At 42.1% G+C, this 25,175-nt stretch overlaps 2 protein-coding genes across 7 annotated transcripts; one reads left to right on the top strand and one right to left on the bottom strand.

Annotated features, from left to right (window-relative positions):
* Positions 1–531: 531 nt before the first annotated feature.
* SNX5 (sorting nexin 5) lies at positions 532–16,376 on the bottom strand. Of its 2 annotated transcripts, none has more exons than XM_031597599.2 (13): positions 16,257–16,376; positions 8,103–8,207; positions 7,482–7,592; positions 6,798–6,919; positions 6,372–6,495; positions 5,684–5,779; positions 4,752–4,857; positions 4,586–4,661; positions 3,840–3,879; positions 3,658–3,744; positions 2,371–2,530; positions 1,572–1,657; positions 532–597 (listed from the first exon to the last, which is right to left on the bottom strand). In XM_031597599.2, exons 1-13 carry the CDS (start codon positions 16,359–16,361, stop codon positions 550–552), a joined length of 1,266 nt encoding a protein of 421 aa, XP_031453459.2. In that variant the 5' UTR covers positions 16,362–16,376; the 3' UTR covers positions 532–549. The 2 variants fall into 2 exon arrangements, with proteins under 2 accessions (XP_031453459.2, XP_031453467.1); XM_031597607.2 differs by lacking the exon at positions 16,257–16,376 and adding an exon at positions 15,996–16,168.
* Positions 16,156–24,631, top strand: MGME1 (mitochondrial genome maintenance exonuclease 1). Of its 5 annotated transcripts, XM_090134888.1 has the most exons (6): positions 16,371–16,517; positions 18,028–18,629; positions 19,801–20,023; positions 20,447–20,579; positions 21,292–21,447; positions 24,547–24,631. In XM_090134888.1, exons 2-5 carry the CDS (start codon positions 18,092–18,094, stop codon positions 21,424–21,426), a joined length of 1,029 nt encoding a protein of 342 aa, XP_089991014.1. In that variant the 5' UTR covers positions 16,371–16,517; positions 18,028–18,091; the 3' UTR covers positions 21,427–21,447; positions 24,547–24,631. The 5 variants fall into 5 exon arrangements, with proteins under 5 accessions (XP_031453491.1, XP_089991014.1, XP_031453482.1 ...); XM_031597631.2 differs by lacking the exons at positions 16,371–16,517; positions 24,547–24,631 and adding an exon at positions 16,156–16,243 and having other exon boundaries at positions 21,292–22,805; XM_031597622.2 differs by lacking the exon at positions 24,547–24,631 and having other exon boundaries at positions 21,292–22,805.
* Positions 24,632–25,175: the final 544 nt, after the last annotated feature.

Raw genomic sequence — 25,175 nt, 5'->3', positions numbered from 1 at the left:
AGTCTTGCCATAGAGCAACAGCTTGTTTAGTCAGATATCTTTATTTGCTGTATCACCCAAGTGTACAAATACTGAACGTAGTTATACAAATTCAAAATATACTGTAGTAGAAATCCATCTGGGAAATGGAATGTTAAAGATATTTGCTTTATAAAATTTCTACACATAAGTCATTCCCACTTGCAACTTTCAAATATCAAGTCTACAACAACAGATTGCTTCGCGATCCTGGAAAATAGGAATTCTTCTCCAAGATTTTCTGCTAGATGAAGAATCAGTCAACAGCAAATTAATTCTTTTTTTCCCCCAACATTTGACTCATTTTGAGTTATCAGTCAACAGGATGTTAGCTACATCCAGGCAACTCATATGCAGTTCTGCTCTCATTTATACCAAGGAAGTCAGTACATATTAAGTATTAGTCAAATAACCTCAGTGACAGTATTTATTTTAAGATTATGAAATTGAGCCAATAAGTTACCCCAGCCATTGAGTGCAATTGATTTTTTTTTTTTTTTTAATTCCTTCACATTTTCAGAATAAGGCTCCTTAGTTCTTGAGCAAGTCAATACAGCTTTGCAGGAGAGAGACGTTATTCTGGAAAGGAAGATAATTAGTTTCAGGTGAGTCAGACTGATTGTGTAAATCAGGTTTTCAACAATGAAGGAGCTTTCAAAATGTCAGGTCCATCCCCAGATTTTGTCACATGTGACAGCAATTAAGAGATTGTACTGCAGAAACAAGTATTCAAGCACTGTCAAAAACAGCCAGTGGTCTGCTCCTCTCTGTAAACCTGCAACTGTGACCTTGTCTGTGGGAAGAAGGAAAAGGACAGGAGACAAGGAATTTTTTTTTTTTTTTTAAGTGGGCTAAACAGCGCCTTTCTTATATCTAATTTAAGCACAGCACTGAAGTAGCTACCCATAATGAAGTCCAAGGAATGGAAAATTAGATTCTTTAGACTTCCCAAAAGAGGCTAGAGTTGCTTCTTCAGGCTTCCCACTTTGTTCTCTAAACTAGCAGACTCTACAATTAGTATTCCTACATTCAGATTACAGCACATAACTTGGCCTCCCCATCTGCCATCAAGTTTGCTCAGCACAGAGCCTCCCTTCACAAAGCCAAACAAGAAGAGTCGACAGCTAGATCACAAGCTGCAGAATGTGCCCACAGCTCTCATTAATGCATCCACAGCTGCCCACTATCAGGCATATTCGGGAGGGGTCAAATCCCATAGATGAAGAGGCTTCACAGGAAGTTTAAATGAAAGGGCAGCCTGCTACATGCTAAACTGAGAATTCTTACTCTCAGGACAACAGGCCAGTGTCCTAGGAGTGACAGGCTGAAAACCTTTGTCCCATAAGACAGTCAGAGACTGCCAGCACTTGTTCATTGTATATACAAATACCTACAGACTTTCAATTCCTTTTTCTCCTCTTCTCTAGATCTCAGTTAAAACAGTCAGGTTCTCTATTTTACAATTACTTGTCTTAAGAGGAAACCCAGCAAGTTGTAGGTTACACATTATTCACTTATCTCAAGCTACCTCTGTTAAATTCTAAAGAACACACCTTTGCATGTTTTATTTCCAGTTCTGCCATTTCAATTAGGTTTTTGCGGAAGGCTGTTATTCTCTTCTGTTTGAAGCTTATCAATTCTGTAGGAAGAAAGCATAAGCACAGGTGAAAGATGTACAAAGTAGTGACTGAAGTTTCAGTAATGCCCTTTGTGTTTTGTATTGTGCAACTCTAGTACAGCGTTGACCACAAGAAGATTTAAGAGCTAAGTCTCGCTGTTTCTAGCCAGAATATGCAATAAATCACATAACAGTGCTATCTTAGTAGACAAGTTGCCTATCTGCTCTGAAACAGAAGGGTTTCATAGGAAAACAACACAAAATAGTGAGCCACATAAGCTCTGGGAGAAGCTGGAGCATTTGGAAACCAGGAGTAGGAAGGAAGTTGTGTGCAACCTGAAGGTACGTTTCTTTTTAATACTGGCTAAAAGCATACAACTAAGAAGCAGCATTTGAGATTTGGTATCAGGCACTCAGCAGCACCAGGACAGAGGAAAAAAGTCTGTTTCCACAGTCGTTTGGTGTGGAAGCTAAGAACAAGAGTTCAGTCTAGAAAGCAAATGAGGGCTTCTATTTAAGGTTGGTCTAGTACAGACCCAGCTCAGCTTCAGACAATCATTCTTCTGAAGATACAGTTGCATTAATTTTTTTACATGCATTTACACAGTCCCTAAAAATTTCAGGCTACTTGCTACAGGAGAGTGTTCAGAAGACCACAGCTGTTCAAGGTCACATTAAAACCACAACTGCATTAAAATCTCCCTTGAGGATAAGTACAGCAAAGTCTTTTTCACCTTGTTTGGCAGATTCTGAAATCTTTTCAAACTTCTGGTAACAATCCTGTTGATGTGCCTCAGCCAGATTGACATCCTTGCTCTTTAGCCTGGCTTTGTCTAGAGCTTTGTTTGAATTTTCATAACCAACAAGAGCCCTTGCACGTCTGTACAGAAGATCCTGAAAGCAGACAGGAATAACATGTAGAAATCTTAAGAGGACCACAGTCCAAATTGAGTTACAACTACTTTAGCAGGTGGTTTCACTTCTTCCAGCACTAGATTATGCTTTTTGTAAAAAGCTGTTCTAACACTCTTTACTCTTAGCAAAGCAGTAGAAGTGTTTCACCAGTACAGTATCACATGCTCAAGACAGTAATTTATGTCTTAATCAAGGAAGTTTGAGGGCTATTTTAGTCATAATCACTCCCTTTAATACAGTTTCATCCTTCTGTAAGGTGGGCCTTCCCACCAAGTAGTATTAACACTACCTGTTGGAAATCCAGACTCCAGTAGCTGTCACATGTTTACCACATAACCATGTGAAAGGGCTCCAGTACTTGGGATTTATTTAGGATTTTTAATTTGTCATCAGCATTTTTAATGGGTTATAAATACTGGAAGTATCAGAATACTGGGAACTGAAACTCAATTGACTCTAACTCACAAGAATCCGTTGAGCTGTGGCCAAAGAAGGCCAACAGCATCCTGAGGTATATTAAAAAAGAACATGGCCAGCAAATGGAAGGAGGTTCCCCTCTACTCTATCCTAGGTGAGGACACACTGGAGTACTGTCTCCAATTCTGGGCTCCCCAGTTCAAAAAAGACAGATCTCCTAGAAGGAGTCTAGTGGAGAGTGACAAAGACAATTAAGGGCCTGAAGCATCTCCCATAGAGCTTCTTTACTGTCAGAGTGACAAAGCAGTAAAAGCGGCTGCCTAGAGAGGTTGTCAAGTCTTCTCTGGAGATATTCAAGACTTGTCTGGACACTTACCTGTCCAACATACTATAGGGAACCTGCTTTAGCAAGTAGGTAGGACTCAATCTCTAGACCTCCCTTCCAACTCCTACAATTCTGTGATTCTGAGTTCTTTACCTCTACATGCCAAAGAAACTGGCCAGATATCTTAACCCTTTCATAAGCAGACTAGACAGTAGTTGCATACATAGTTTCTATATTCTGCTGTCATTCAAAAGTGCCAGGTTTCTTAAGTGAGACAAGGGTCCACTTTCCTATCTTCTCAAAGCAGAAATAACTTAGTCACAATTCCCATAAAAACAAGCTTCAAAAAGAAAACAGTTCTCACCTTAGCAGCATCTATATTGAGCATGTAGTACCTCAACAGTTCAGAGAGCTTTAAGTCTTCATCAGATGAAACTCTACTCTCCACCTTCTGCAGAAGAGATTATAGAATCTGCATGTAACAGGACAGCGTCATCTAGACTTACAGATTTGTGTTATTTTTACTTTTCCCAAAACTTCTCTTACCCTGAGTTTCTCAAAGAGCTCAGCAACTTTCAGCAAGTACCTCAGGGAAGAAAATGCATAAGCATTAGATATAGATGTAGACAAGAGATTCAAAAAGATGGTCTAGGTAGAAACATAGACAAAAGGTTTAATGCAAGAGGTGCTGGATTCCTTTTTTAACAGACTAGTGGAGTCGAGCAACTGGACACCATTTAAAATAACAATGAACAAGTAGCATTAACAATCTTGTAAAGAATTTCCCACTGCTACTCTCCAAGAGTGATAGACTATTTTGTCAGGGTTTTTTTTTCCAGCTGTAAACTGCATTAACAAGGCTCAGTACATTGTTATCAAGATAATTTATCTATTTATCTTAGAATCACCAGGCTTCCACAAGGTGAAAAAAACTATTTTGGAACTTGAGAGGTTCTAATGTAAGTTGTAAATGTATTTAATACATCAGAATACAGGGGTGTAATTCTTCCTATATTCTCTGAGTTCGTGACATGAATAAAATTCAGGGCTTCTACACTGAAGCAGCTTTGAGCAGTACAGTTCAGCTCTGCCGCACAAGTGGCAAAAGATCAGTTAGGTAACTAACCAATGGAGCTGATATTCTTTCCTCTGATGCACCAGGTGAAAGAAAGTTTCATTGCCATTCGTATGCAATTCAAGAAACCCAAACTAGCTATGACTCAATCCCCTGGATTTTCTGAAAGCTTAGAATACCCAGACTCAGAATGTTATGAGCAATTAGCATTGCTTACTTTTTGATAACTGTAGGTTCTTCTAATGCCAGGCTGTTCAAGCAAGCTGAAGTATAAATATAGTCATCTGCAATATCTGCAAGAACAAGAGAAGGTGTTCAGGGTACAGAAATCACTAAATCCAGTGAGACTGCAGGTCTTTAGAAAGGTCTTTGAAAAGATTCACTTTTACGAGATCTTGTCATCTTATCTGCTTTTGCACATGCATCCTTGATCCTGTTGTGGTAGTTTACAAGAAAAGTCTTCTCTTGCTCAAAAAAGTCATCTACTTCCTGAAAGAGAATATAACCTGTTAAGTTACTTTACCACAGAGCACAGGCACTTTTCTATTTAAGGATGGGTCTAAACAAACACCATTAGCTACCTGAGTTTTATGCCTGTCAACCTCTACTGAAAAGCAGACTTCAAGAAAAGACCCTGAGAATTTCTAAATATTTGATAAGATTTTTTTTTATTTTTACACATTGAAGCAAAGATGGATTTGACACACAACTACTCAGCACTGCAGGCTGTCTGAAGTAACCAGAGAGCTCTTAAGGCTAACAGCTGTTACAATTTCATTTCCCAGACCTTTAACAGCACAGTAGCAGTTTACAAGCTTATTTCAAATCCATACAACATATATGTACTGTAATATCAGCTTCATGACATGGTGTTTAGGATAGCAAGTCTATTAAAGAGAGCTACCATGGCAACAAGGTAGAAAAGCTGAAGTTGAACCACTTACAGGAGTCTCTGATATTTTAACCAGTAGAAGCAGAAATCATAACTTATGTTTTATTCAGACCTCTAAAGTAGACAAAAGCATGTTTGCTGAAGGGAAGATTCCCTCTTCCCCAGCAGGATCAGGTGTTAGGGCAACTCTTGCACATAAGATTCTTGAAATATACTCAGGTTTTTAGCAGTCTATACCCTCAGTGTCTTTTTTTATTTAAATAAAGTCAAAAGGTTACTCTGCACACCTTGGAACAGCAGCAAGGTTTGCAGTAGTAACTCTAAGCCTCACATACATTAAGCCTAAAGCACATAAGTAATGTCCCTTAAGAAATAAGAAGCAATCAAGAATAAAGCAAGCAGGAGGTAAACCAACTACCTTACCTTGACTCCAGACAAGAGGATTTCATCTGCACTCTTTACCACACTTTTTAGAAGGAAACCAAGCATCTCTTTCGTGTTTTTCCTCCGAACACTCAGCTAGAAGAGAGGCCAAGACAGCTTCAAATTAATCCAGGATGGATGCAGGGAGAAGATGACTACTTTAACGTTAACAGAATATTAACATCACTTATATCTAACACATGACAGAGCAGCCTGATTTACAAGCTCTCCTTAACACCCCTGTAAGTTCTATTTGTTACCTTTACCATCTTTTATAGCTTTATTAGCAGTTCAACTACTCCACAACAGGACAGCTCAGCTTCTCCCTAGGTAACATTGATCAGCATCCACCACTTATGAGGTACAAAACAGATGCAGTACTAATTTCAGGACACCAATATTCTTCATTTTAGAGGGTCATGAAAGAGACAGCAGAAACACACCTGCATAATATTTGTTCCTAAGATCCAAGGACATATCAAGTTGGCTTCCTAACTTGAAAACAATTAAGAAATGCAACAAAGTGACCTAAAGACAGGCCTTTATTTTTCAGTTATTTCCAGAACTACTACTGGCAACATCTTGCTGACACTGTGGGTAGATTTATATAATATTCTAACCTAACCACACAGAAGAGTGGCAGCTCTTCTAACACCCTGCCTCACGTGCAAAGTAGAAAGTGTCTTACATCCTGGTCATACTCCAGGAAAACACAAAAATTGTGATCTTTGCTGAGCACAGGGTGAGAAGAAATCCGCTGAAGGAAGATTTCATGTGATGACACAGTCTTCTTGAAGACAGCGAGGTATTCACTGAAAGGAAAAAAAAACAGACTGAGATCCATCTGCAATTCCATTGTACAAAGAATTGCTTCAAGTTTTCCAGTAAAACTATTCAGTGTGCCTCTGAAATAGCCAGCTAGCAATTGAGAAGCTACTTTCAGTCTGTAACCAGGAAATTTTCCACTTTGAGAGAAGCTTAATCTACTCCCAAATTCCAGGATTTTACAGAATATCAGGCAGCAGCACCTTCAACATCAGTTACCACTAAGTATATTGCTCTCCCAGAAGGCTTCTTTACATTCAGCCCTTAGCAGCAGACTCATTCTACTTACGCTTCTAGCTCTTGCTTCATTTTGGCAAACTCTTCTTTGGTCATAGATACTTCTCCTTCCCCTAGTTTCTGCATCTTCTCTCTGGGACCATCAAAGTCAGGCTTCGAAGGGGCTGGAGGTATCTAGCAAAGGGATAATTGGTTAGGAATAAACAGTAACAATCTTAAACTTTACAAAGTTACTTCCAGCAATCTGTAGGAGGCAGTCTTTTTGCATGGGCACCTCAAGTCAGCCAGGCTCTGCAACAAGGAAGCTTAAATGCCAAAGTCTCATCTCCCCTCCAGCTCTGTGCTACTCCTGCACTTAGAAGCCAAACAAGAGAAAAAAATATCTCTACTATCCAAACCATAGCCAGCTGCCTGCTGTAGCAGTTGAATAACCTTACGACAAGAAAGACAACTTAATGGATCAGTCTACTGTATCACCTTCAGGCACATACTAGCCCCACTGTGGTGTCAGGGACTGAGGCCTGTGGCTGTTTTGCTGCTCCCAGCCAGTCTATAAGGAAAGTTACACTAGAGCTATACCACTCAAGTGAGTAACTAAAGCAGAAGAAAGCATAAGGAATACCCATGTTATGAAACACTAACAGCAATAGTAAAAACAGACTTCGTGTCTTTACTAATTTCCACATTAAATTACCACAGAATTCTGTTTAGAATCACATTTTCAGGAACTACTTACAATGAGTCCTGCATACTCCTCAGTTTCACTGAGTGTGTCATGCAGCCACACAAAATCTTCATGCTGCCTTGTAACTGAAAACTCAGGACTTTGAAAAGCTGGCAGTGTAGTCTGGAAGGGAAGATAAGGAAGCTTCACTGTTTTGTAAATGAGTGCTTTTAGAAACAGTTCTATTTTCAAAGGAAGCTATTTTGCCTAGTAAGAGCCTCGCCTACTCCTTTTTAGCTGAGCTGGCACTCAAATGAGAGCCTTACTAAGAACATTATTTGAAGAAAAGGCACTGCTGTAGAACAGCATTCATACAGTTTATTTTGTGACATCTCTGCCTTCCCCCCAACCCCCAGCCTTCCTAGGCTCAAGCTACTTTATTTATTTATTTATTTATTTATTTTTAAGTAAAGCCAACCTAGTGTATCAATTACCTTGTCTCTAAAGGGAGCGTTCAAGTCTTAAGTGTAAAGGTTTCTGTCTTTATACCCTCAGGCCACCTTTAAGTGGAAAAGCTCCATTTAATTAGATTTTCCTCATTGCCAAACCCATCTTTGCAGGTATGCTCATTACAAATACATAGATTACTTGCATCATATCTACAAAGAGCACTTCCTAGTCCTGTTATCTTACCTTAGTATGTACCGTGAACTTCACTCTGTCCTTTTCACTCAGTGCATCAGGTATATCAATTTGAAGAGAAGGATCAACATTCAGGTCTACAGATACAGACCTCAGCTGCAACAGAATTCACAAAACAAGCTCTGGTCAAGCATTGAGTAGGTTTAATGAAGCTAAATTGGTCAATGGCATTGTCAACAGGAACCACATCGCAGCAGACTGCTGTCTCAAGGAGCAGCACACACAGAGGTCTAACAGCCTCAACACAATCCTCTCTTCCAAGTGCATAAAATAAGAAGAGTGTTACTTAAGAGCCCACAGACCTAACTGTTAGGGAACACACTAAGGGTATTAGTAAAATATTCCTAGAAAGAAGCATCTTCCCTCCAGCACTTCTCCAGCTAATTTACTTAAGCACATCAAGCCAAAGTCTATTAAATCATTTTGAAGGGAGTAACAACACTAACAGTTCTCCTCATTCTTTATCTCCACAATATATGGAAGAACAGCTCTTAAGAGCCTAGTCTTGTGATCTGTTTCCTTATCTTTACATCAGAGAGCTGCTTTGGCACAATTGATTTTTATCCACCATAAAGGGCAACCCATAAACAAAAAACTGGGCGCTTCCTCCTCTGGCTCAGATTGGTCACTGCTGCCACTCTGATCTCCCAAGACTACTATACACGAAGTTAGGTTCCACAGTGGCACTTCTAACTGCTCTAACAGCTGTGAAGGCTTCTTTGCCCCCAGGGAAAAATGGAGCAGATGCCTAAAACCTCCTTAGACTCCCACAAGTCTAAGATCCAAGTGTTTGCCAGAAACAGGACGAGAACCCAAGAATACTGGAGTACTAACCCTGCATCAGTATAATCTTATTTTCAAAGTACCTGGCATCAAGTTAATAGCTGCTGGAATGCACACATGCTATTTAAAGAAAGCCCCCGTGAGCTAGAATGAGAACTAGTTTCAGAGATACCTGAACTTTGCTTTATGAAAGCTATTTATACTTGTAACTACAAGTCTCCACCTCTCCTGAGTTCAAGTCTTACCTTACCTAGACAGAGTCTTTGCCTGGCAACCCTTTAGTGCTATTTGCTTCTACTTGGAGCACCTATGAAGAGGTTTCTGAGCATGCTATGTGGATGAGCTCCAAATAAACCCTTAACAGGAGATTGCAGAGCATATCAGGTTCAAAGACCAGACTTGCCCTCCCACTGATTCAGACAGGGACTTTAAACAGATCCAGCATCTTCCTCAGCAGGAGACACTTCTTTCCAACAGCTTAAGTCAAAATACCATTTCAACTGTGCTTAATTTTTTCTAGAGCAATGGAGTAGCCTTCTCATTCAAAGATGTAAGGGGTGAAGGAGCTCTGAGCTCAAGTCACAGCCTTGCAGATATTCCTTATGAGGACAATGCTTTTGGTCTCACAGCAGATGAGGCTGAGGCAATCATCACTATGCTCTGGGATACCAGGGAAGCGGCCAAGTTATGCTGAACCTTACTGCTCTAGAGCACAAGCATTAGTCATTTTCTCCCTCTTGTTTATGAATTGAGCATCCTTCAATTAGTTGTACTACAGTGCTTGTACCTAAATGTTCAGGGCAAACAGCCACAGACAGCTACATGACCTCAGCAGGAAGCAAAGGCATATCCAGCATAGATAACTGATGATTTTCAATACATGCATCCAGTTCCTACACCAAGTAGATGTAGTGATCTAGATATCAAGAAATACAAGCTATTGGTAACAAGAACACAAGTTGCTGCCAGCCCCAGCCTACATTATGGTGGTTCTTGCATTACAAATCTTGTCTCATAAGAGGCTCTTCCCCCAGCACTGCAGTATAACAAATCATTCTTATTTCCTGCGTAAGGGAGAAACTGCTGATCAAGGTCACAGCACAGGAAGTTTGCTGAAGAGCAACTGTCAGAGCTGGGCCAAATCCCGAAACTATCCTTTAGAGATTATTTTGAATGCATTACCAGGAAAGCAAGCTCAAGAGCTGGGCTGAGGCAATGCCGCTTCACCACCCTGCAGCATATTGGCTAACAGAAGCCAGGAGCCTGCACACACCACCTGCTAACCACAAGATCCAGCAGCAAACTCACAAGGAAACAGCATTAGACAGCATCGGAGCAAAGCCATCACACTACAGATTGCTTGAATGCTGCTTTTTAAGCTTCTGTGTAGAGCAGCATAAGAACTGATGAGGGGTTGTCCTTTTTAAGGTGAAAGCTTCACTTCCAGGAGCTTTGGAAACCTCCCTCCCCCTCATCTGGCCATCTGTGAACTGAAATCCAGACCTGGCAAACAGCAAGTCTCCCCACTAGCCTGCAGAGGACACAGCTGCCAGGGTGGCAAGCACTGCCTCTAGCCAGGCTTCTGCTGGCTAGACTCCAGCTATCACTAATAGTTACTGTTAGCAAATACACTCAGGTCCCCACACCTAAGAGAGGGATACCCCAAACACTGTGTTTACAGAGCATATCCTGTAAGGGCAGCCCTAGCAGCTCAGACACTGCTCAGCTCTGAATGTATGAGACTCCCGGCACCATGGGGACCCCAGCCATAGAGTGAGGCTACTAATCACACACCCCTACCTGCACACAGCTCTCCCTAAGAAGGAATAGATGAAGCATCACAACACAGAGGTGTGGTTCAAACATCACCAACAGCAGCCACACCACTCCACTCAAGTACTAGAGGAAGACTAGGTAGAAGGCCACCATTCAGGGAATAGTTTCACAAGGAGCAGAGCTTTAAGTTTGTTGCCATCTGAATGAAAGGCAACTTTCCGAATTTCCCAGCAGCTATAACGCCAGATAACACCAGCAGCCAAAGCAGTGAGATGCAGCCCCTCTTACTGTGTTTTGCATCCTGCTTACTTATCTCCACTGTCCAAACAGGATCAGCAGAACTAACAATACAAACTGCTGAGTCTGTGAAAAGCATGATAAGCTAAAGGAAACTGCCTCCTCTCAGCTAAACTACAGGAAAGGTTACACAAACCAGCCAGTCCTCAACTTGGGAGCTTTCTTAAGCATCACAGAGGAAGTAACCTGTGATTAGATGCTGTCCTCAGCTCTCCATGCCTAGTAGTTGCCTGCACAGGAGGTAGAGATGAATGTATGGATGTAAGATTGGTTGGATGGTACTGTTTTGTCAGGTTAAAACAATTTGGCAAGAACATGCAATCTACAACTTCAGAACTCCCCAGTAATGCTACTTAAACAGAGCTTAGTGCTCCAACAGGGCCTCATTTACTAAGAACAACTAGGAGTCATCAGCAGTACACCTCAGAGCAGTACATACAGACACACGGCCCACAACAGGAGGGTCCAAAAACCAAAACAATAATCAAGAACTAACTGCTGAAGAAGTCTTGCACCTTCTCCTGCCATAAACATCTACTGTAAACACATGACTATCTAGCCTATGCATAAAGATCACTGCAGGCTGAAACATCAAGCATTTCACTGTTGGAGCATAGCACAGGATTATCAACTCTATCCAGAGCCTTAGCATCAGGCCTTTCAGGAATATGAAACTGAGGATCAGAAAGCCACCAGTCTATTCTAGCCCTGTGAAGGTCACTGTGGCTTCAAACTCCAGGCCAGAGACCTTTCAGATAACACAATCATGGCAGAAAGGCTCACACTACAAAGAGAGCATTCACACAGCTGAGCTTTGTGCAGAGTGCTGTTTCCCTATAGCATTTCTCCACTCAACTGGAACCAAGGAGCTTCTTCCCCCCCCCACCTCCTCCTCCACCCAAACTTATCAGCTCTACAAGGCACTAACTCAGTGAGCACCCAGAGCAGATGCTCTACACTAATGCCTGATCTCAACACAATTACCTGCCCCGGCAGCACCAGCAGTTCATCTTTCAAGATATGTTTGCTATCACTCCTCTTACACCCATCCCATATGCAGCAATGAGAAAAAACTTGCTTACAGTCACAAGCAGGCTGTGCAGAGCCTTCTTTCATCTCCAGGCCCCAAGGCTTGTTCCTTTACTATATTAGGCACCCAGCCCAAGATCTCCCTGGGAAACTACCCTAGTCGAGCCCCCCAGCCTGCCATGCCTAACAGCTCTTCTCCATCAGGATGCATTTCACAGCTAGAACATCATTGCTTCCTCCCTACAATCAGCAGGACCAAGATTCCCCATCTCAGCAACCAGAATCTGATCTGTTCTCCCTCACATCCTCAGTGCCAGGGGAATAAGACCAGAGCTCAGCAGCTCGTGAACACATGCCTCACTTATAGCAGAGAGGTGCTAAGGATGGTAGCTCCTGAAGCAGCGCAGCAGGGAAGCAGCTGAATTGGGTTGGAAACTTCAACACTCCAACTAGCAGGGCACAGCATCCCTACTTTCACCTCTTATTTCCCTTTCTCAGAAAGATTTTAGAAGTTTATGGTTTGCAGCAACTACAGCAACTTTTACAGTACTGATGCCTTCAGCTTCTCATGCCTCTTTACCAACTTATACTGGGACCCTCAGGACTTCATGCAGATTCAAGAAAGTCTGATCCCTGTTCAGTAAAGATACAATCCACAATAGCTCCTACTTAGCCTGACTTGGCAATTAGAGCAGGACATCACACGAAGCTCTCCAGAAAAACAGATAATCATCACATTGATTGCTTCAAGCTTCAGAACACATATTATGGTACTAATGAATAAATAACCTAATCTCAACACTAAAGAGAAAATATAACAAGGAGAATATCACTGACCAATCCAGGCAGAATTTTACAGCAGTTTTTCTACTGCTTAAAGGAGGAAGTTGGACCACCTAAGTACAATCCAGTGCTGATCATCACCTGCTCAGGCTTCAACTTGACAAACAAGTTTCTGATCAGGTCTCACTCAACACAAGCACATCTTCATACTTGCAAGCTTCCAGTGGAAAGAAACATCCTCAGCCACAGAAGCTGCCTGGTTCTGGCAAGTATCCCAAGCTGCAGCTTTTAGTCTCACATTCTTTGCAATTTAGCATTAGTTTTGCTGAAATGACTCAAGTCACTTCTCCATTCTAACAAAAGAATCTGCCAGTGCAAGCAACTGCATACAACATTTGACTGGTAGTGAAAATAAGTATTCATATTCATTCTCAGTGTCAGATTAATCAAGCAGAAAGGCAGGACAAGGAAAATGGTTTTAAGCTGAAGATTTACGTTGGATGTCAGGGGGAAGATCTTTACATAGACAGTGGTGAAGTACAGGAACAGGCTGCCCAGAGAGACTGTGGATGCCCCACACCTGGAGGTGTTCAAGGCCAGTTTGGATGGGGCCCTGGACTGCCTGGTCTTGTATTAGATATGGAGACTGGTGACCCTGCCAGCAGCAGGCGGCTTGGAGATTGATGATCCTTGAGATCCCTTCCAACCCAAGCCATTCTGTGATCCTGTGAAAGCAGGTTCTATGGCTAGAGCACCTGTTGCCACTGGCTGTGCAATAAGCTCCCTGATCATTCTGCTCTCCTGTCAAAGGGATCCCAGACTCGCTCTTCTCTCAAGTGGTCAAACAGCCCTCTATAGAGGAAAGGAGTTGTGGGCAGGATACTGCCAGCATTCAGGGCTCCCATATTTCAAGCCAAAGCCTCTAACTCACCTTGCTCCAGCTAGCAGCACACAGGAACTCCCCCCACTCCAGGAATCAAGCACCAGCTTCCGCAACACAAGCCAAATCCACCCTGCCATAGCAATTGGCCTGCAGAGCACAGCCTGAGGCGAAGTACTTCCAGTCTGTATTTCATCTATAACATGAAGCATGCCAAGCTAAGATGGAAATTGTGCAACAGAAGCAAGCCCCTAATCTATACTCAGCATTTCCAAGAATGCTTTGCCAACCTCCCATAGCGAGGCCAGAAAAAGAGACTCTGCAACACATGCAATCTTCATCTCCCATGGATCAGATTTTCTGTCAGTCCAAACCACTAGGCCAACTTTATAGACTCTTACAGACTGGATAGCACACTATTCATATACAGTAACTATCACCTTGCTACTAGGTCATCTCCCTATAAAGTGTTTTCTTGCAGAGCAAGAGACCTAGTAGGCAACTCTTTTCCAGAGCATCTAGCAGAAGTTAGCTAGAACAGAGAACTGCCATTCAGAAGTGCTAGCAGCAGGTCCCCAGCAAAAGCCTAGAAACATAATATTTCATCTTCCAATGACCATCGTGAAGAAGAGCAGCCACAACACTCACTTTCACTATTTTGAGATATAACAGTATTTTGAACACCTAAGTCCGCAGAATAATCAAGCATTTGAACAATTTCAGTATATTCACACAAGTTTTGCTTGGCAGTCCCACTGCTTGCTTCACTTTCTGAAGTGCCTTTTCCTCTCCATTATACTATCTTTTCCACTGCACTTCCAATCCCCTTTATCCTACCAACCCTCCCTTCCTCTTCCTATATATCTTCACACTCTTCTGCTTTACCCACTCAGGGTCAGTTTTTAGTTTATACACACTAACAATTCCTACTCAAGGTTAGCACACAATGATGTTTCCTTCACAGACAGAAACTTAATCTACTGCCCACATACCTAAACAGGAACAGACAAGATAGCTGTGTTTCTATCTTCACTGCAGCTGCTGGAATCCCAAGACAGCCTTACTGCCTGAATAGCTAGTTAATCTTTGGTCATTTACTTCTGGAGTTTAAAGCTACTTGAACCCTTAGTGGGAACATTTTCCCCTCCCTTCAGCATTCCTGCCCACTATGTTAGAAAGGCAGATTAATACACAGTTACTCATCGCTGCAAGACAGCTGATGTTTTACCTTCTCACCTGCAGGTTCTGCAGCCTACAAAAGCTTTCACTCACTACTCTCAAGTGACAGATACTTCATTTAATGCTTGTCATTTAACGCGTAGCAGAAAGAAGTAGAAGTAGCAGCTGATTCACAATTCAAAGCGAAGAACTAGAAGACACGATACTTAAGATTCTGTCAATTCAATAGGTCAAGTTTGTTTTAAAAGTTTCATGTTTTAGGGAAGCAGATGGAAAGAAAGAGGTTATTTAACAAGATTGTTCAAGGCAGATGTATTTTTTACATCTGGAAGAGACCTTAAATTCAATCCAATTCCAACCCTCAGCCATGGACAGGGCTGCCCCCCAACGGCTCAGGCTGCCCAGGGCTCATCCAACCTGGCCTTGAGCATCTCCAGGGATGGGGCACCCACAACCTCCGTGGGCAGCTGTGCCAGAGCCTCACTACCACCAAGTAAAAAATTCCCTCTTTATATCTAAGTCTCTCCTCTTTTAGAGAAGGCATTTCTAGCCTTTCAAGTCCTTCAAGGTACCTCCTAGAAGGTTGGAAAGGACACTGAGAAGACAACCCTTAAGCAGCATAAACAGCTTAAAGCACAGTTCATCTTCCAGTGAGTTCAGTTTAGGCATAATGCAAACTATGGTCAGATCCAACATTACAGAGGCTGGCCAGGCAGCTGGAAGGCTGCCTTCCCTTCCACCCGGCGCGTTGGAGGCAGCTATTAAGGCACGCAGACTAAACTAGGCAGACCACTCGGTAAAAGAGGCATCTCTAAGCACTGCCTGCACGCACTCCCATTAAACACCTCACGAAGTTCCCGTCTCAGCCCTTAAGCTGCACTTCCTCTGAAACAGCGCCCGAACCCAGCAAACCATCCCACACACGTTCAGGGCTTCGACGTCCCAAGGCAGCACCTCACGGAACGCAAAACCAAGGCAGTGCCCGACACGACAGCCGGAGCGGGAGGGAGTGAGGGAGGCACAGCCCAGTGACAGCTGACAGCCCCCCAGCGCAGGCCACCGCCTGGGACCGCACCTCGCAACGCCGGCAGCCCGGCGGGGCAGGCCCAGCGCAAGACGGCCCAGCTCCCAGCACCGCCCGGCGCTGCCCCCCTCACCTTGCTTTGCGCGCCGTCCCGAAGCAGAGCCATGTCTCGCTACCGCCTGCCGCCTCACGGCCGCCGCCGCCCCTCATATAGAGCGGGGCGGGGCCGCTGCGCCCGGCCCCTCGGCGCGGCGGCCATCTTAGGTGAGGGCAGTGTGCTGTTTGCCTTCATCTAAGATGGCGGCGGAGCGCTTAACTTTTTTTTTCTCTTCACGATTTGGGGAGCTTTACAAAAGCAACAAAAACCAAACCGAGAGGAAGGTAGAACAGATACCGTGGGATTTAGCGCCGAGTTTTCCCGGTGCGGTGGAAAGGGGCCGCGGGGCTGGCGGCGGGGAGGAACTACGAATGCCGGACGAGCCGCGAAGCGCAGACGCATGGGTGCTGAGGGCGGCTGCTGTCGCGCATGCGCGCAGGCGGCGGCGGGAAGCGTGGCGCGCGGGTAGCGGCGGTTGGCGCTTCGTTCTGAGGAAACGAGGACGGACCGGGGGCCTTAGCGGGCGCGCACCGCGCTCCGCAGCGCGGGGGAAGCGGGGTGAGGCTGTGCGGGGGTCGGTTCGGTAGTGAGGGGAGAAGGCTCTTGTGGGGTTCGCTGAGGGAGAGCGGTTGAGCGGCTGCGGGGCTGCTGTGCTGCTGCGCCATCCTGCCGGGGCTTCGGTGCTGTAAATGGGGCTGCTGAAGGGAGTTTTTTTCTTTACTTTAAGCCGTTTTTTTTTTTTTTTTTTTCTTCTCCCTATGCTTTGTATTTCCAGACTGGTAAATTATTTATGCCTTGACTAGCATAGCAAATACGCAGTGGTTGACCCATTGTTTATTCTGTTCTGATTGATAGGCTTGGGTGAGCAGAGTAATGGTCGTCAAACAATATTTTGAGAAGCTACAAGCTTAGATACTGTTGTGCTGGTTTGTTTTTTATTGTCTTGAGTTGAGTTTGTACTGCAAAGCTAGCTGTAGTGCTCCTGGTACTGGGTCAGAAATGCCACTAGGTGACACAAAGTTCTGATCTAATCTGATGGAATTGTCCAGGTTTTAATTTGCTTTTGACAGGTGAATTTTGTGTCAGGTCACGTGCTGTTTGCAACCTTGATGTTTTATGTTAGCTTTTTGTTAGATCAGTTATTATTTGCCTAAACCATGCAGAATCAGTGTGAAAAAGTGAAGCCTGGGAAGAAAAACTACAGTGTGTCTGCTTACTCCTGATTAAGCTTCTGCAGCTGGAAGGTCTTGTCCTTCATAGATGAACAACAGTATGGGAATGGAGTCCAAGGTCTCACCCTTTTGTTACAAGATTCTTTGATCTAAACAGCTGCAGCTGGTATAGCTCCATTTTTTTTTGCAAGCTGTTCTGTGCAACAGATTCCTGCACCCACACTTTGCTGCCCCTGCAGTTTCACATGAGTTCAGGATCTGTGCATGCAAAACAACTCCTCCTGTCACATTTTTGCTTTCTGTGGTGCCCACGGTTTGGGTGCTTTATGAAGTGCTGTGTAAGAAGTGTGGTGGAAAAAAAAGAGTTTTAAAGCAAGATGCTAATATTGCTTGGTGATGTGTTGCTTGTATTCTTTGTTTGCAGAGGATGGAAGAGATCTTTGTGGTGGTAAGCACATAACTTTGGGAGAATAGGGCCTCAATTCTGCAATTATGTAGTATTGATTTAAATTACATGATTCAAGTGTTTGTTTTAGCTATGTTCATAGGCATATTTATGTTATTTTCCTCTCCCCCTTTTAGGGCTGTTTGTTACAAATCATTGTTGAGTTTCATGATATTGTTGCTGTAAGAGCATCCTCTACTGCTCCTTTTGCTACTGGTAACATCTTTATGTTTGCTGATTCCAGTTCTGCACTGGTTCTTTTCAGAATTGTTTCTTGTTTCATTGCTAATGTGTTCTTTCTGATTCTGTGTTAGTAATCTAACGGAATTTTGATTGCATTAAGTGTATGAAGGCACCATAGCAGTTTTTTGTTTGGCAAAGGGCAAAAATAGGTTGTATAAATAAAAGTCATAAAAATGACTTTGGAAATAACTAATTTATTTTTCTACAGGGAGAAATTATGACAGCCTACAGACCAGTCCTAACGGAAGGAAGAAAACTATAGCTGTTCACAAATGCTTCTCATCAGAATGAAACTCCTACAGCTACTGGCTGGGAAATCTGAGAAACTGGAAATGCTTTTTCAGCCACGTTTTTACCAAAAGCAGTTCCCATATATGTGTCTGGCTACCTCCGCTTGTCTTTATAGCAAGAAGAAAAAAGTGAACAGTTATGAACAAGTTGACCAAGAAAAATACAAAAGCTTGGTGTGCTCTGTTACATCTTACAAAGCCAGCGCTCAAACACCAGAGACAATATTTGAAGAAGACAATTTGTTATATGGACAACCGCTTAAACATACACCTTCAAACAAAGTTGAAACAAAAACTCCTAAGAATTGGGTTTCTCTAGTAAATCCCAGAAAGACAGTTCCACTTGTGAGCAGCAATTCAAACCGCCCCATGAAAATTGCTTTACAAAAAAACAAACTACCCAGTGTTACCCGTATTCTTCAACAGACTATCCCTCCGCAGCAGGCCTTTTATCTAGAAAGATGGAAGCAAAAAATGATACTGGAACTTGGGAAAGATGGTTTTGAAGAATACACTAAAAGTAAGTTTTATCACAATGTGGTGACAAAGCAGAAGCAATGGCGTGTCCCAGGCAACTCTCCAGACTAGCATAGCAGCAATGTCGGGTTCTAGAAGTTGAGTGTTTTGGAAATCCATTAAGTTGTTTCAATTTCAGAGGTCAGAGTGTATTATGAGGGCACATGTTGTCAATGTAAGCTCTCACCTTTGTTCGAGGACCGTGAAAACTGATCCAGAAATGAGTGGGGAAAATAGAATTACACTGTAGGCTACTTTGCTCTATCCTGTCTGCCTCTGCTGTTTCTCTGTTTGCTACTTTCTCTTTACAAATATATGTTTTCCATCTCTTTGGAGATACAAAGGTATTTTGTAACTGGGTGAAAAGAAGGATTCTGAAATTATATCATCCTGATTATTCAGAAGACCACACACATTGCTCTATATGCTGAAGTTCATCAGAAACCGTGTATATAGTATATACAGCTTCTTCCATGAAGTTCAGAGGTTTTAGAGGTTTTCATTTAATAAAGTCACATACAAAAATGACTTCCCTCAAGCTGTAGGGCTGAAGACAGTCTGAGGAGACATGGAGGATAATGCCTTTTGCAGAAAGGCTGGTAAATACCCTCTAGTGCTCCTTACATGAACAGTTATTCTTTGGAAAACTGTATATCCTTTTTTATGCTCTTTCTGAGTTACTAAGCACTTGACTGAATAAGCGTACTGGGGAAAACAGACACAAACCTGATACAGGTATTTAAAATTATTCTTCTCTGAAACATTTCTGAGATAAGCCCTTTCTTTACAGAACTATGCCCACCCACTTCAAATTTGTTCAATTCAAATGAACCTGTACAACATAGAAAGCAAATGTGACTAGAAGCCTAGAATAATGTTTTTAAGCTTACAGAAATTCTCATTTGGAATACACAGTAAAATAATGTCGTTGACTAAACAGTTAAGTTCTTACTTTCTTTCTGCAGAATTAGTGAAACCAAAACAAAGCAAAGTAAGCATTAATCTGAGAGAGAATTTCTCTTTATAGTTATTTGCTGTCTTATTGTATTCCCTGCCCTACATCCTTAAGCCTTCGGCATTAAAGGTGGCTGGTTTAAGAGTTACTTTGTATAATATCTACTATGCATGCTTGCCACATATTACGTGTAATGCCTAAAGTGTTGCATCTTTCCTAGATCTTTTCCTCCAAGGAGAACTTTTTCATACAGCTTTGGAATCTATATTTCTGCCTGAAGAGATGGCAACTAAGGAGCAAGGAGAAGACTCTGCTGTTTCTGGCTACTTATCAAGCGTGCAACATGTCCTGAAAGATATCAGTGAAGTTAAAGCTCTGGAAAGTGCAGTTCAGCATGAAACTCTTAAGTACCTGGGCCTGGTAGACTGCGTGGCTAAGTATCGGTGAGGTACTGATTCTTTAAGAAGCCAAATAAAGTCCAGCTGCTGTGTGGTGTTATGTGGCATGTGGGAGCACGTGTGTTGGTGAGCTGCAGAGGGGAAGCTAGAAGGACATTCAAGAAGGGTGAAATGGAAGGACTCAGAGGTGAATCTGTTGACAGAATTGTTACTGTGCCTGTGGAGGATTTGTTTTTGAGCAGAGTGTGAGCAGTGCAGTTACCAGGAATTGCAGCAGGTATTAGGAAGTCTTTTTTTGAGATCTAAACTGCCAGCAAGGGGAAGATTTTTTTAGATTGGAAGTAATAACGAGCAACATGACTTTGGGTGGAAATGGGCTGAAAGTGATATGCCTTCTTTTGCTGTGCTATGCCTTGTTTCCTGCTGTGAGTGAATTTAAGCTGAAACGTTTTCTGTTGTCTTATGCAGAGGACAGTTATGTGTGATTGATTGGAAGACATCAGAGAAACCAAAGCCATTTCTGCAGAATACTTTTGACAACCCACTGCAAGTTGCAGCATATATTGGAGCCATAAATCATGATGCCAATTATGACTTCCAGGTCAGTAAGTCTGCTGCCAGCCAAGACAAGCAGCAGTGCCTGCGTTACTTTCCTTTCTCCCCTCTTACAGCCTTTAGCATGGAACTGTTGGTAGGATTTGTAACAAAACAGTCCAGTCCTAAGTCAGGCTAAACTGACGTACAACTTTACTGCAAAATTATTCTACTATTCTTCCTGCTGCCATTGCTTGTCCATAGTATATTGTCTGATTTTAAGGAAAGCCCTATTCAGTGGGAACAATTGTGTCCTAGAAGGTCTAGTAAAGCTGTAGTGATTGGTATTTGGTGAGTCCCTGGTGCTTTGTTCTATGTAGTTTTATCTTGTGTCAGGACTAGGAAAAGAAAGAAGAAATAAAGCAAAAGAGCATGCAAACAGGGAAATTGGATGGGAATATATCGCTCATGTCATGTGATGCTCTTAAGACTCCAAAGGTAATTGTAGCCAGGCCTGCTTGACTTGAAGAATTGCAAAGCTTTGAAGAAAATTCTTTACATTTGGGAAAATGTGAAGCAGATCTGTAAAGTACAGTATAGGAAGTAAATCAAGGGTTCTGTTATTCTGATTCCTACCACTTTCTCTTCATCTTTCTTAAGGTTTGGATATTACAGCTGTTGGTGGCTTCCAACTCTAACCGTTCTGAGATGTTAAGATCTAAGCTGGTATTTTGCATATTAATGTTCAATCTCTAACAGCCCTCTGCTTTTAACCGTAGGTTAGTTGTGGACTCATTGTGGTTGCCTATAAGGACGGCTGCCCCGCACATCCACATTTCATGGATCCAGATCTTTGCTCACAGTATTGGAATAAGTGGCTTTTGCGTCTTGAAGAATACATGGACAAAAACTGACCCAAACTAAGCTATGCAGAGGCAAGTGATCTGAGCACACAGAGCCAAAGCACAAATCTTTTGTTTAAGTCTTTATTTAGTAATTCTGTTCTTAGTAACTTGAGCTAACTTCTATCATTTTTTCTGCTTAAAAAAAGAAAAAAAAGAAGAAAAATCAAATGGGGAATGCACATTTGCCTAAGTTGTAGGAGACTTCAGTGGACCTGGCAAGACAGAGTAGAACCTGTAACATTCCTATATTTTTCCCTCCCAGTCTATACAATTTGAAGTTGATAGGAAGGTTTCTACAATCAGCCAGCTAGATGAAGTAAAAACTGTTCAATCATCCTCCTTTTGTTTTCGAGAAAAAGCTGAGACTGAAAATGAAAAATAAATGAATATTGTTGACTGGGTTTCAGTCAAGTTAGTTCTTGCCCATTTCAAAGATATCTATTAACAGGCCTGTTACTATTTGTGTTTTTTCTTACAGCAACAAATGCAAAACTTGCACTATGAACTACAACGTAAGCTCACATAAGTACTTATTTAAAATACTATGAAAAAGTTGATTGTTTAACAGAAGTGGCTTAGGAGCAGAGGAGCAGAATTGTAACTGATACACTTAGAAATTTCTAGCAGGTGTTTTAGAAGACAGGAAGTTCTACTACTTCTGGTAGCTTCTCCTGCAGATTCAAAATGGGGTGTGTAGCCCAAGTAAAAAAAAAATGTGAAAATGTAAATGGCCTACGTGCCTTTGGTGGTGGTCTTATAATGGACACTGCACAGGGCAAGTCTGCAACTATTTTCAGCTCTCCTGACTTTCCTGTGAGTCTGAGCAGATGAGGAGCCTACCTGTGCAGAACTATTTCCAGTGTCAGGTGTTAGCATTTTCCAGTACAAGTGGATTTCTTTACAAAGTCACAGATTTCTGTGACTTTGAAGCTGGGCATTCTAAAGAGCAGTTGGGTTTTTTTGAGATTGCTTTTGTTTTGTTGCTTAAAATAACATGAGGAATAAATGTTCTAAAACAGAAGAGTTAATTTGAAGCTTGTTCCATACAGTCAAGTTTACAGACATAGAATAAGTCATGATGTCAGGTGATACCTATCGTGTGTTACCTATCTGGAAAAACTTTTTCCTCATTCTCTTTATTTTCTCTGATTGACATGCATGAATTTTCATAATATCACTGCACATTACATATAGAAATATAACTGACTTACAGGCTTCAAGAGAGTCAGCCAGAACCATACCTAAAAAAAGTAAAAATAATGAGCAAGCTTGCTGCAGAAAAAATGTAAGCCTGTGTTGTGTTTGATACTCGACTCTTGTAGAGTACTGAACTGTGAAAACTTGCACAATAAAACTTTGGTTGTGCCGGTCTGTGCTTATTCAAACCACGATGTGGTAACGGTGTGATTACTCTGAGCTGAATTAGATTTCTAAGGAGACAAACATGGAGACTGAGAAACTAGGTTCATAGATGACTAATTGTAACGAAGCTGTGTGAATACTCAGTTCTACCTGTTTGGCAAGTACATCTCCACATCACAGAATTTTAGCAAGTGGGTAGGCCAGTGTCATTGAAGATGGTCAATTAGACAGCTCTGTGGATGCAAAGAAGGGTGACATAAGCAAGAGAGACGATGCTTCGGGCTGAAGTAGGTGGTGATAAAATGTTCTGAACTCTTCATGTTGATTAGGATTGGATAAATAAAATTGAGCAACATTGGGATGGGATTGCCTCCTGCATCAGTGCATCATACAGCCATTAGATGTCTCTGAGCTTTGTAAGTTTTCATCCTCACCCTGCTTCCTTCTGAATGAGGCCTAGTTGAGCCTGGGCAGCATAGGCATCTGTTGGCTTCATCTGTGTTCATTTGTTTATTACAAAAGCCTTTCTGAGGAAGGTTGCCAACTTCATTAGCAGTGCCAGTTTGTAAACCTATTTTTAAGTCTTGGATTAATTTGTAACATCAGAGAGCCAGGGGAAGGTAGACAGTATCAGTGGAAGTTACTCGTGTCTAGCACTTCTGAAAGCCTGGCTGCCTCAGGCATCCCTATACCAGTTCTCAAACTACTAAAGAGGTAAAGGTGTTGCCAGTTTTGTCCCATAACATGCTATTGCCAGTCCCATGCAAACTCATACCCGCTTTGTCACCAGTTTAAAATAGCTTGTCAGACTGTTAAATTGACATGCCCAAGGTGTCTGCTACAGGGAGTATCTGTCCTCTGTAGAAAAACCTGTCAGACAGTTCAGGGCAGTTACTGCAACTGTAGTGTCAAGTTTGTTGGAACTTTGCTCTCCATCCAGGGCAGTTTTGTTTCTGTGTACTGTTACACGCTACTTTATTCTTTTGCTGTGAATGCTTTCTTTGTCTGAAATCACATAGATGATCCACCTTGACGTGTCTCGTTCTTTGGCGAAGGCATCGTTTGGCAGTGGTAACAGAAGGCAGTCAAAAGCATTGTGTCCTACAGGGGGAAGAACACCTACCACCTCCTCACACACATAGCCATCACAAATTCCCCATCCAGTTAAAATAGGCGGGAAGGATTTCAGCTGCCACACCACTGCTCCAAGGGCTGCTGTTTCAGCAGAGCTAAGCATATGGATCCTTGGTTAGCTGAATTCTACTCACTTGCTCAAATGGCCTCTGCTGACACTCCCTCCTGATAGCTGAACTCAAGTCATGTCTGGGACTGTACTGTGAGGGTTAAGGGAAGTGACATCTGCATTATTACACTGTTCAGTTATAATGGTACCATCTCAGAAGAGCTGAGACTAGCACAGGAGTCTTAGCTGTTTTTGCAGAGTATCTTCTAATTACTTCAGATGCTTTTTCTTCTATAGGTTTACTGTTTACTAAAGTATTTTGCAAACTTTTCTGTTACATAGCAGTAAAGTTTGTTCTTAACATAGTAACATCACTTTATTATCATCATCATTTTCAGTATCTCAAGCACATAGATTTGTGCTGGATAAAATATTAATGCTGCTAGGAATGCCTTAAAACTGCTGAAAGCTCTTCCCTGTGAGAACCCAAGGAGATGTCTGTGCAAGACTGAGGTATCTTGAGGTTTGATTTATTTATTTTATTTTATTTTATTTTATTTTTTTTATTTTTTATTCCTACGTAGGTACTCAGAACCAATTTAAGTGGTAATGGTTATGAAGGTCCTGGCCAGGTGAGTTACAGTTCATTGCTCATACAGAGCATTTGTTTCAATGTGAACAGAGTGGGATATATTTTTCCAAAAGTATACTTTTATTTTGAGCCCAAAATGAATATTGAAAAAATTACCAATGAAAACCATTAATTATTTAGCATTTAAATTAATCTAAACTGTGTTTAGCAGTGGCCATTAAGATATGAGACAGATGAATAACATGTGCTTGGATTGGTGTAACTCAGATTATCGCTGAGAAAGTTACCACCCTACCCTGTCTTTCCTAACTTGGACACCTGAGTGCCCAGTAAGGGCTGCAGCAGCTTCTGAAGAGATTTACAGTGTTGGATTTAAGGGGAGTCCTAAAAGCAAGGACATAGTACTGGTCCCTCATGAGCACCACCACCACCTTCTTCTCTTGTAGCATCGGTCTTACTAGGAGCCATCTAAACTGACAGTGATTAGGGAGCAGAGTTATGCATACAGTTTTGCACTGGTCTCATAAGACAGACAGCCTAAGTCACACTCTTATCTGCTTTGCACAGCTTTGTTGTACTAATGAACAGGCACCTGATTTTTAAAAATTTAAAAAAATCCAT

This window comes from Phasianus colchicus, chromosome 2, assembly GCF_987193195.1.
Source record: "Phasianus colchicus chromosome 2, bPhaCol1.hap1.1, whole genome shotgun sequence".
NCBI lineage: Eukaryota > Metazoa > Chordata > Aves > Galliformes > Phasianidae > Phasianus > Phasianus colchicus.
Note: the sequence above shows the minus strand (reverse complement) of the source record. Positions and strands in the feature narration are given on the sequence as shown.

Excerpts from the sequence above, each read along its gene's own strand:
- SNX5 (XM_031597599.2), bottom strand. The coding sequence starts at position 16,361 with ATGCGTCTGCGCTTCGCGGCTCGTCCGGCATTCGTAGTTCCTCCCCGC. Across the intron at positions 8,208-16,256 it reads ACTCGGCGCTAAATCCCACG|CTGAGGTCTGTATCTGTAGA; the intron begins GTATCTGTTCTA and ends ATTCTGTTGCAG. Across the intron at positions 4,858-5,683 it reads TCCTCTTGTCTGGAGTCAAG|GAAGTAGATGACTTTTTTGA; the intron begins GTAAGGTAGTTG and ends ATTCTCTTTCAG.
- MGME1 (XM_090134888.1), top strand. The coding sequence starts at position 18,092 with ATGCTTCTCATCAGAATGAAACTCCTACAGCTACTGGCTGGGAAATCT. Across the intron at positions 20,024-20,446 it reads GACTGCGTGGCTAAGTATCG|AGGACAGTTATGTGTGATTG; the intron begins GTGAGGTACTGA and ends TGTCTTATGCAG. Across the intron at positions 20,580-21,291 it reads ATGCCAATTATGACTTCCAG|GTTAGTTGTGGACTCATTGT; the intron begins GTCAGTAAGTCT and ends TTTTAACCGTAG.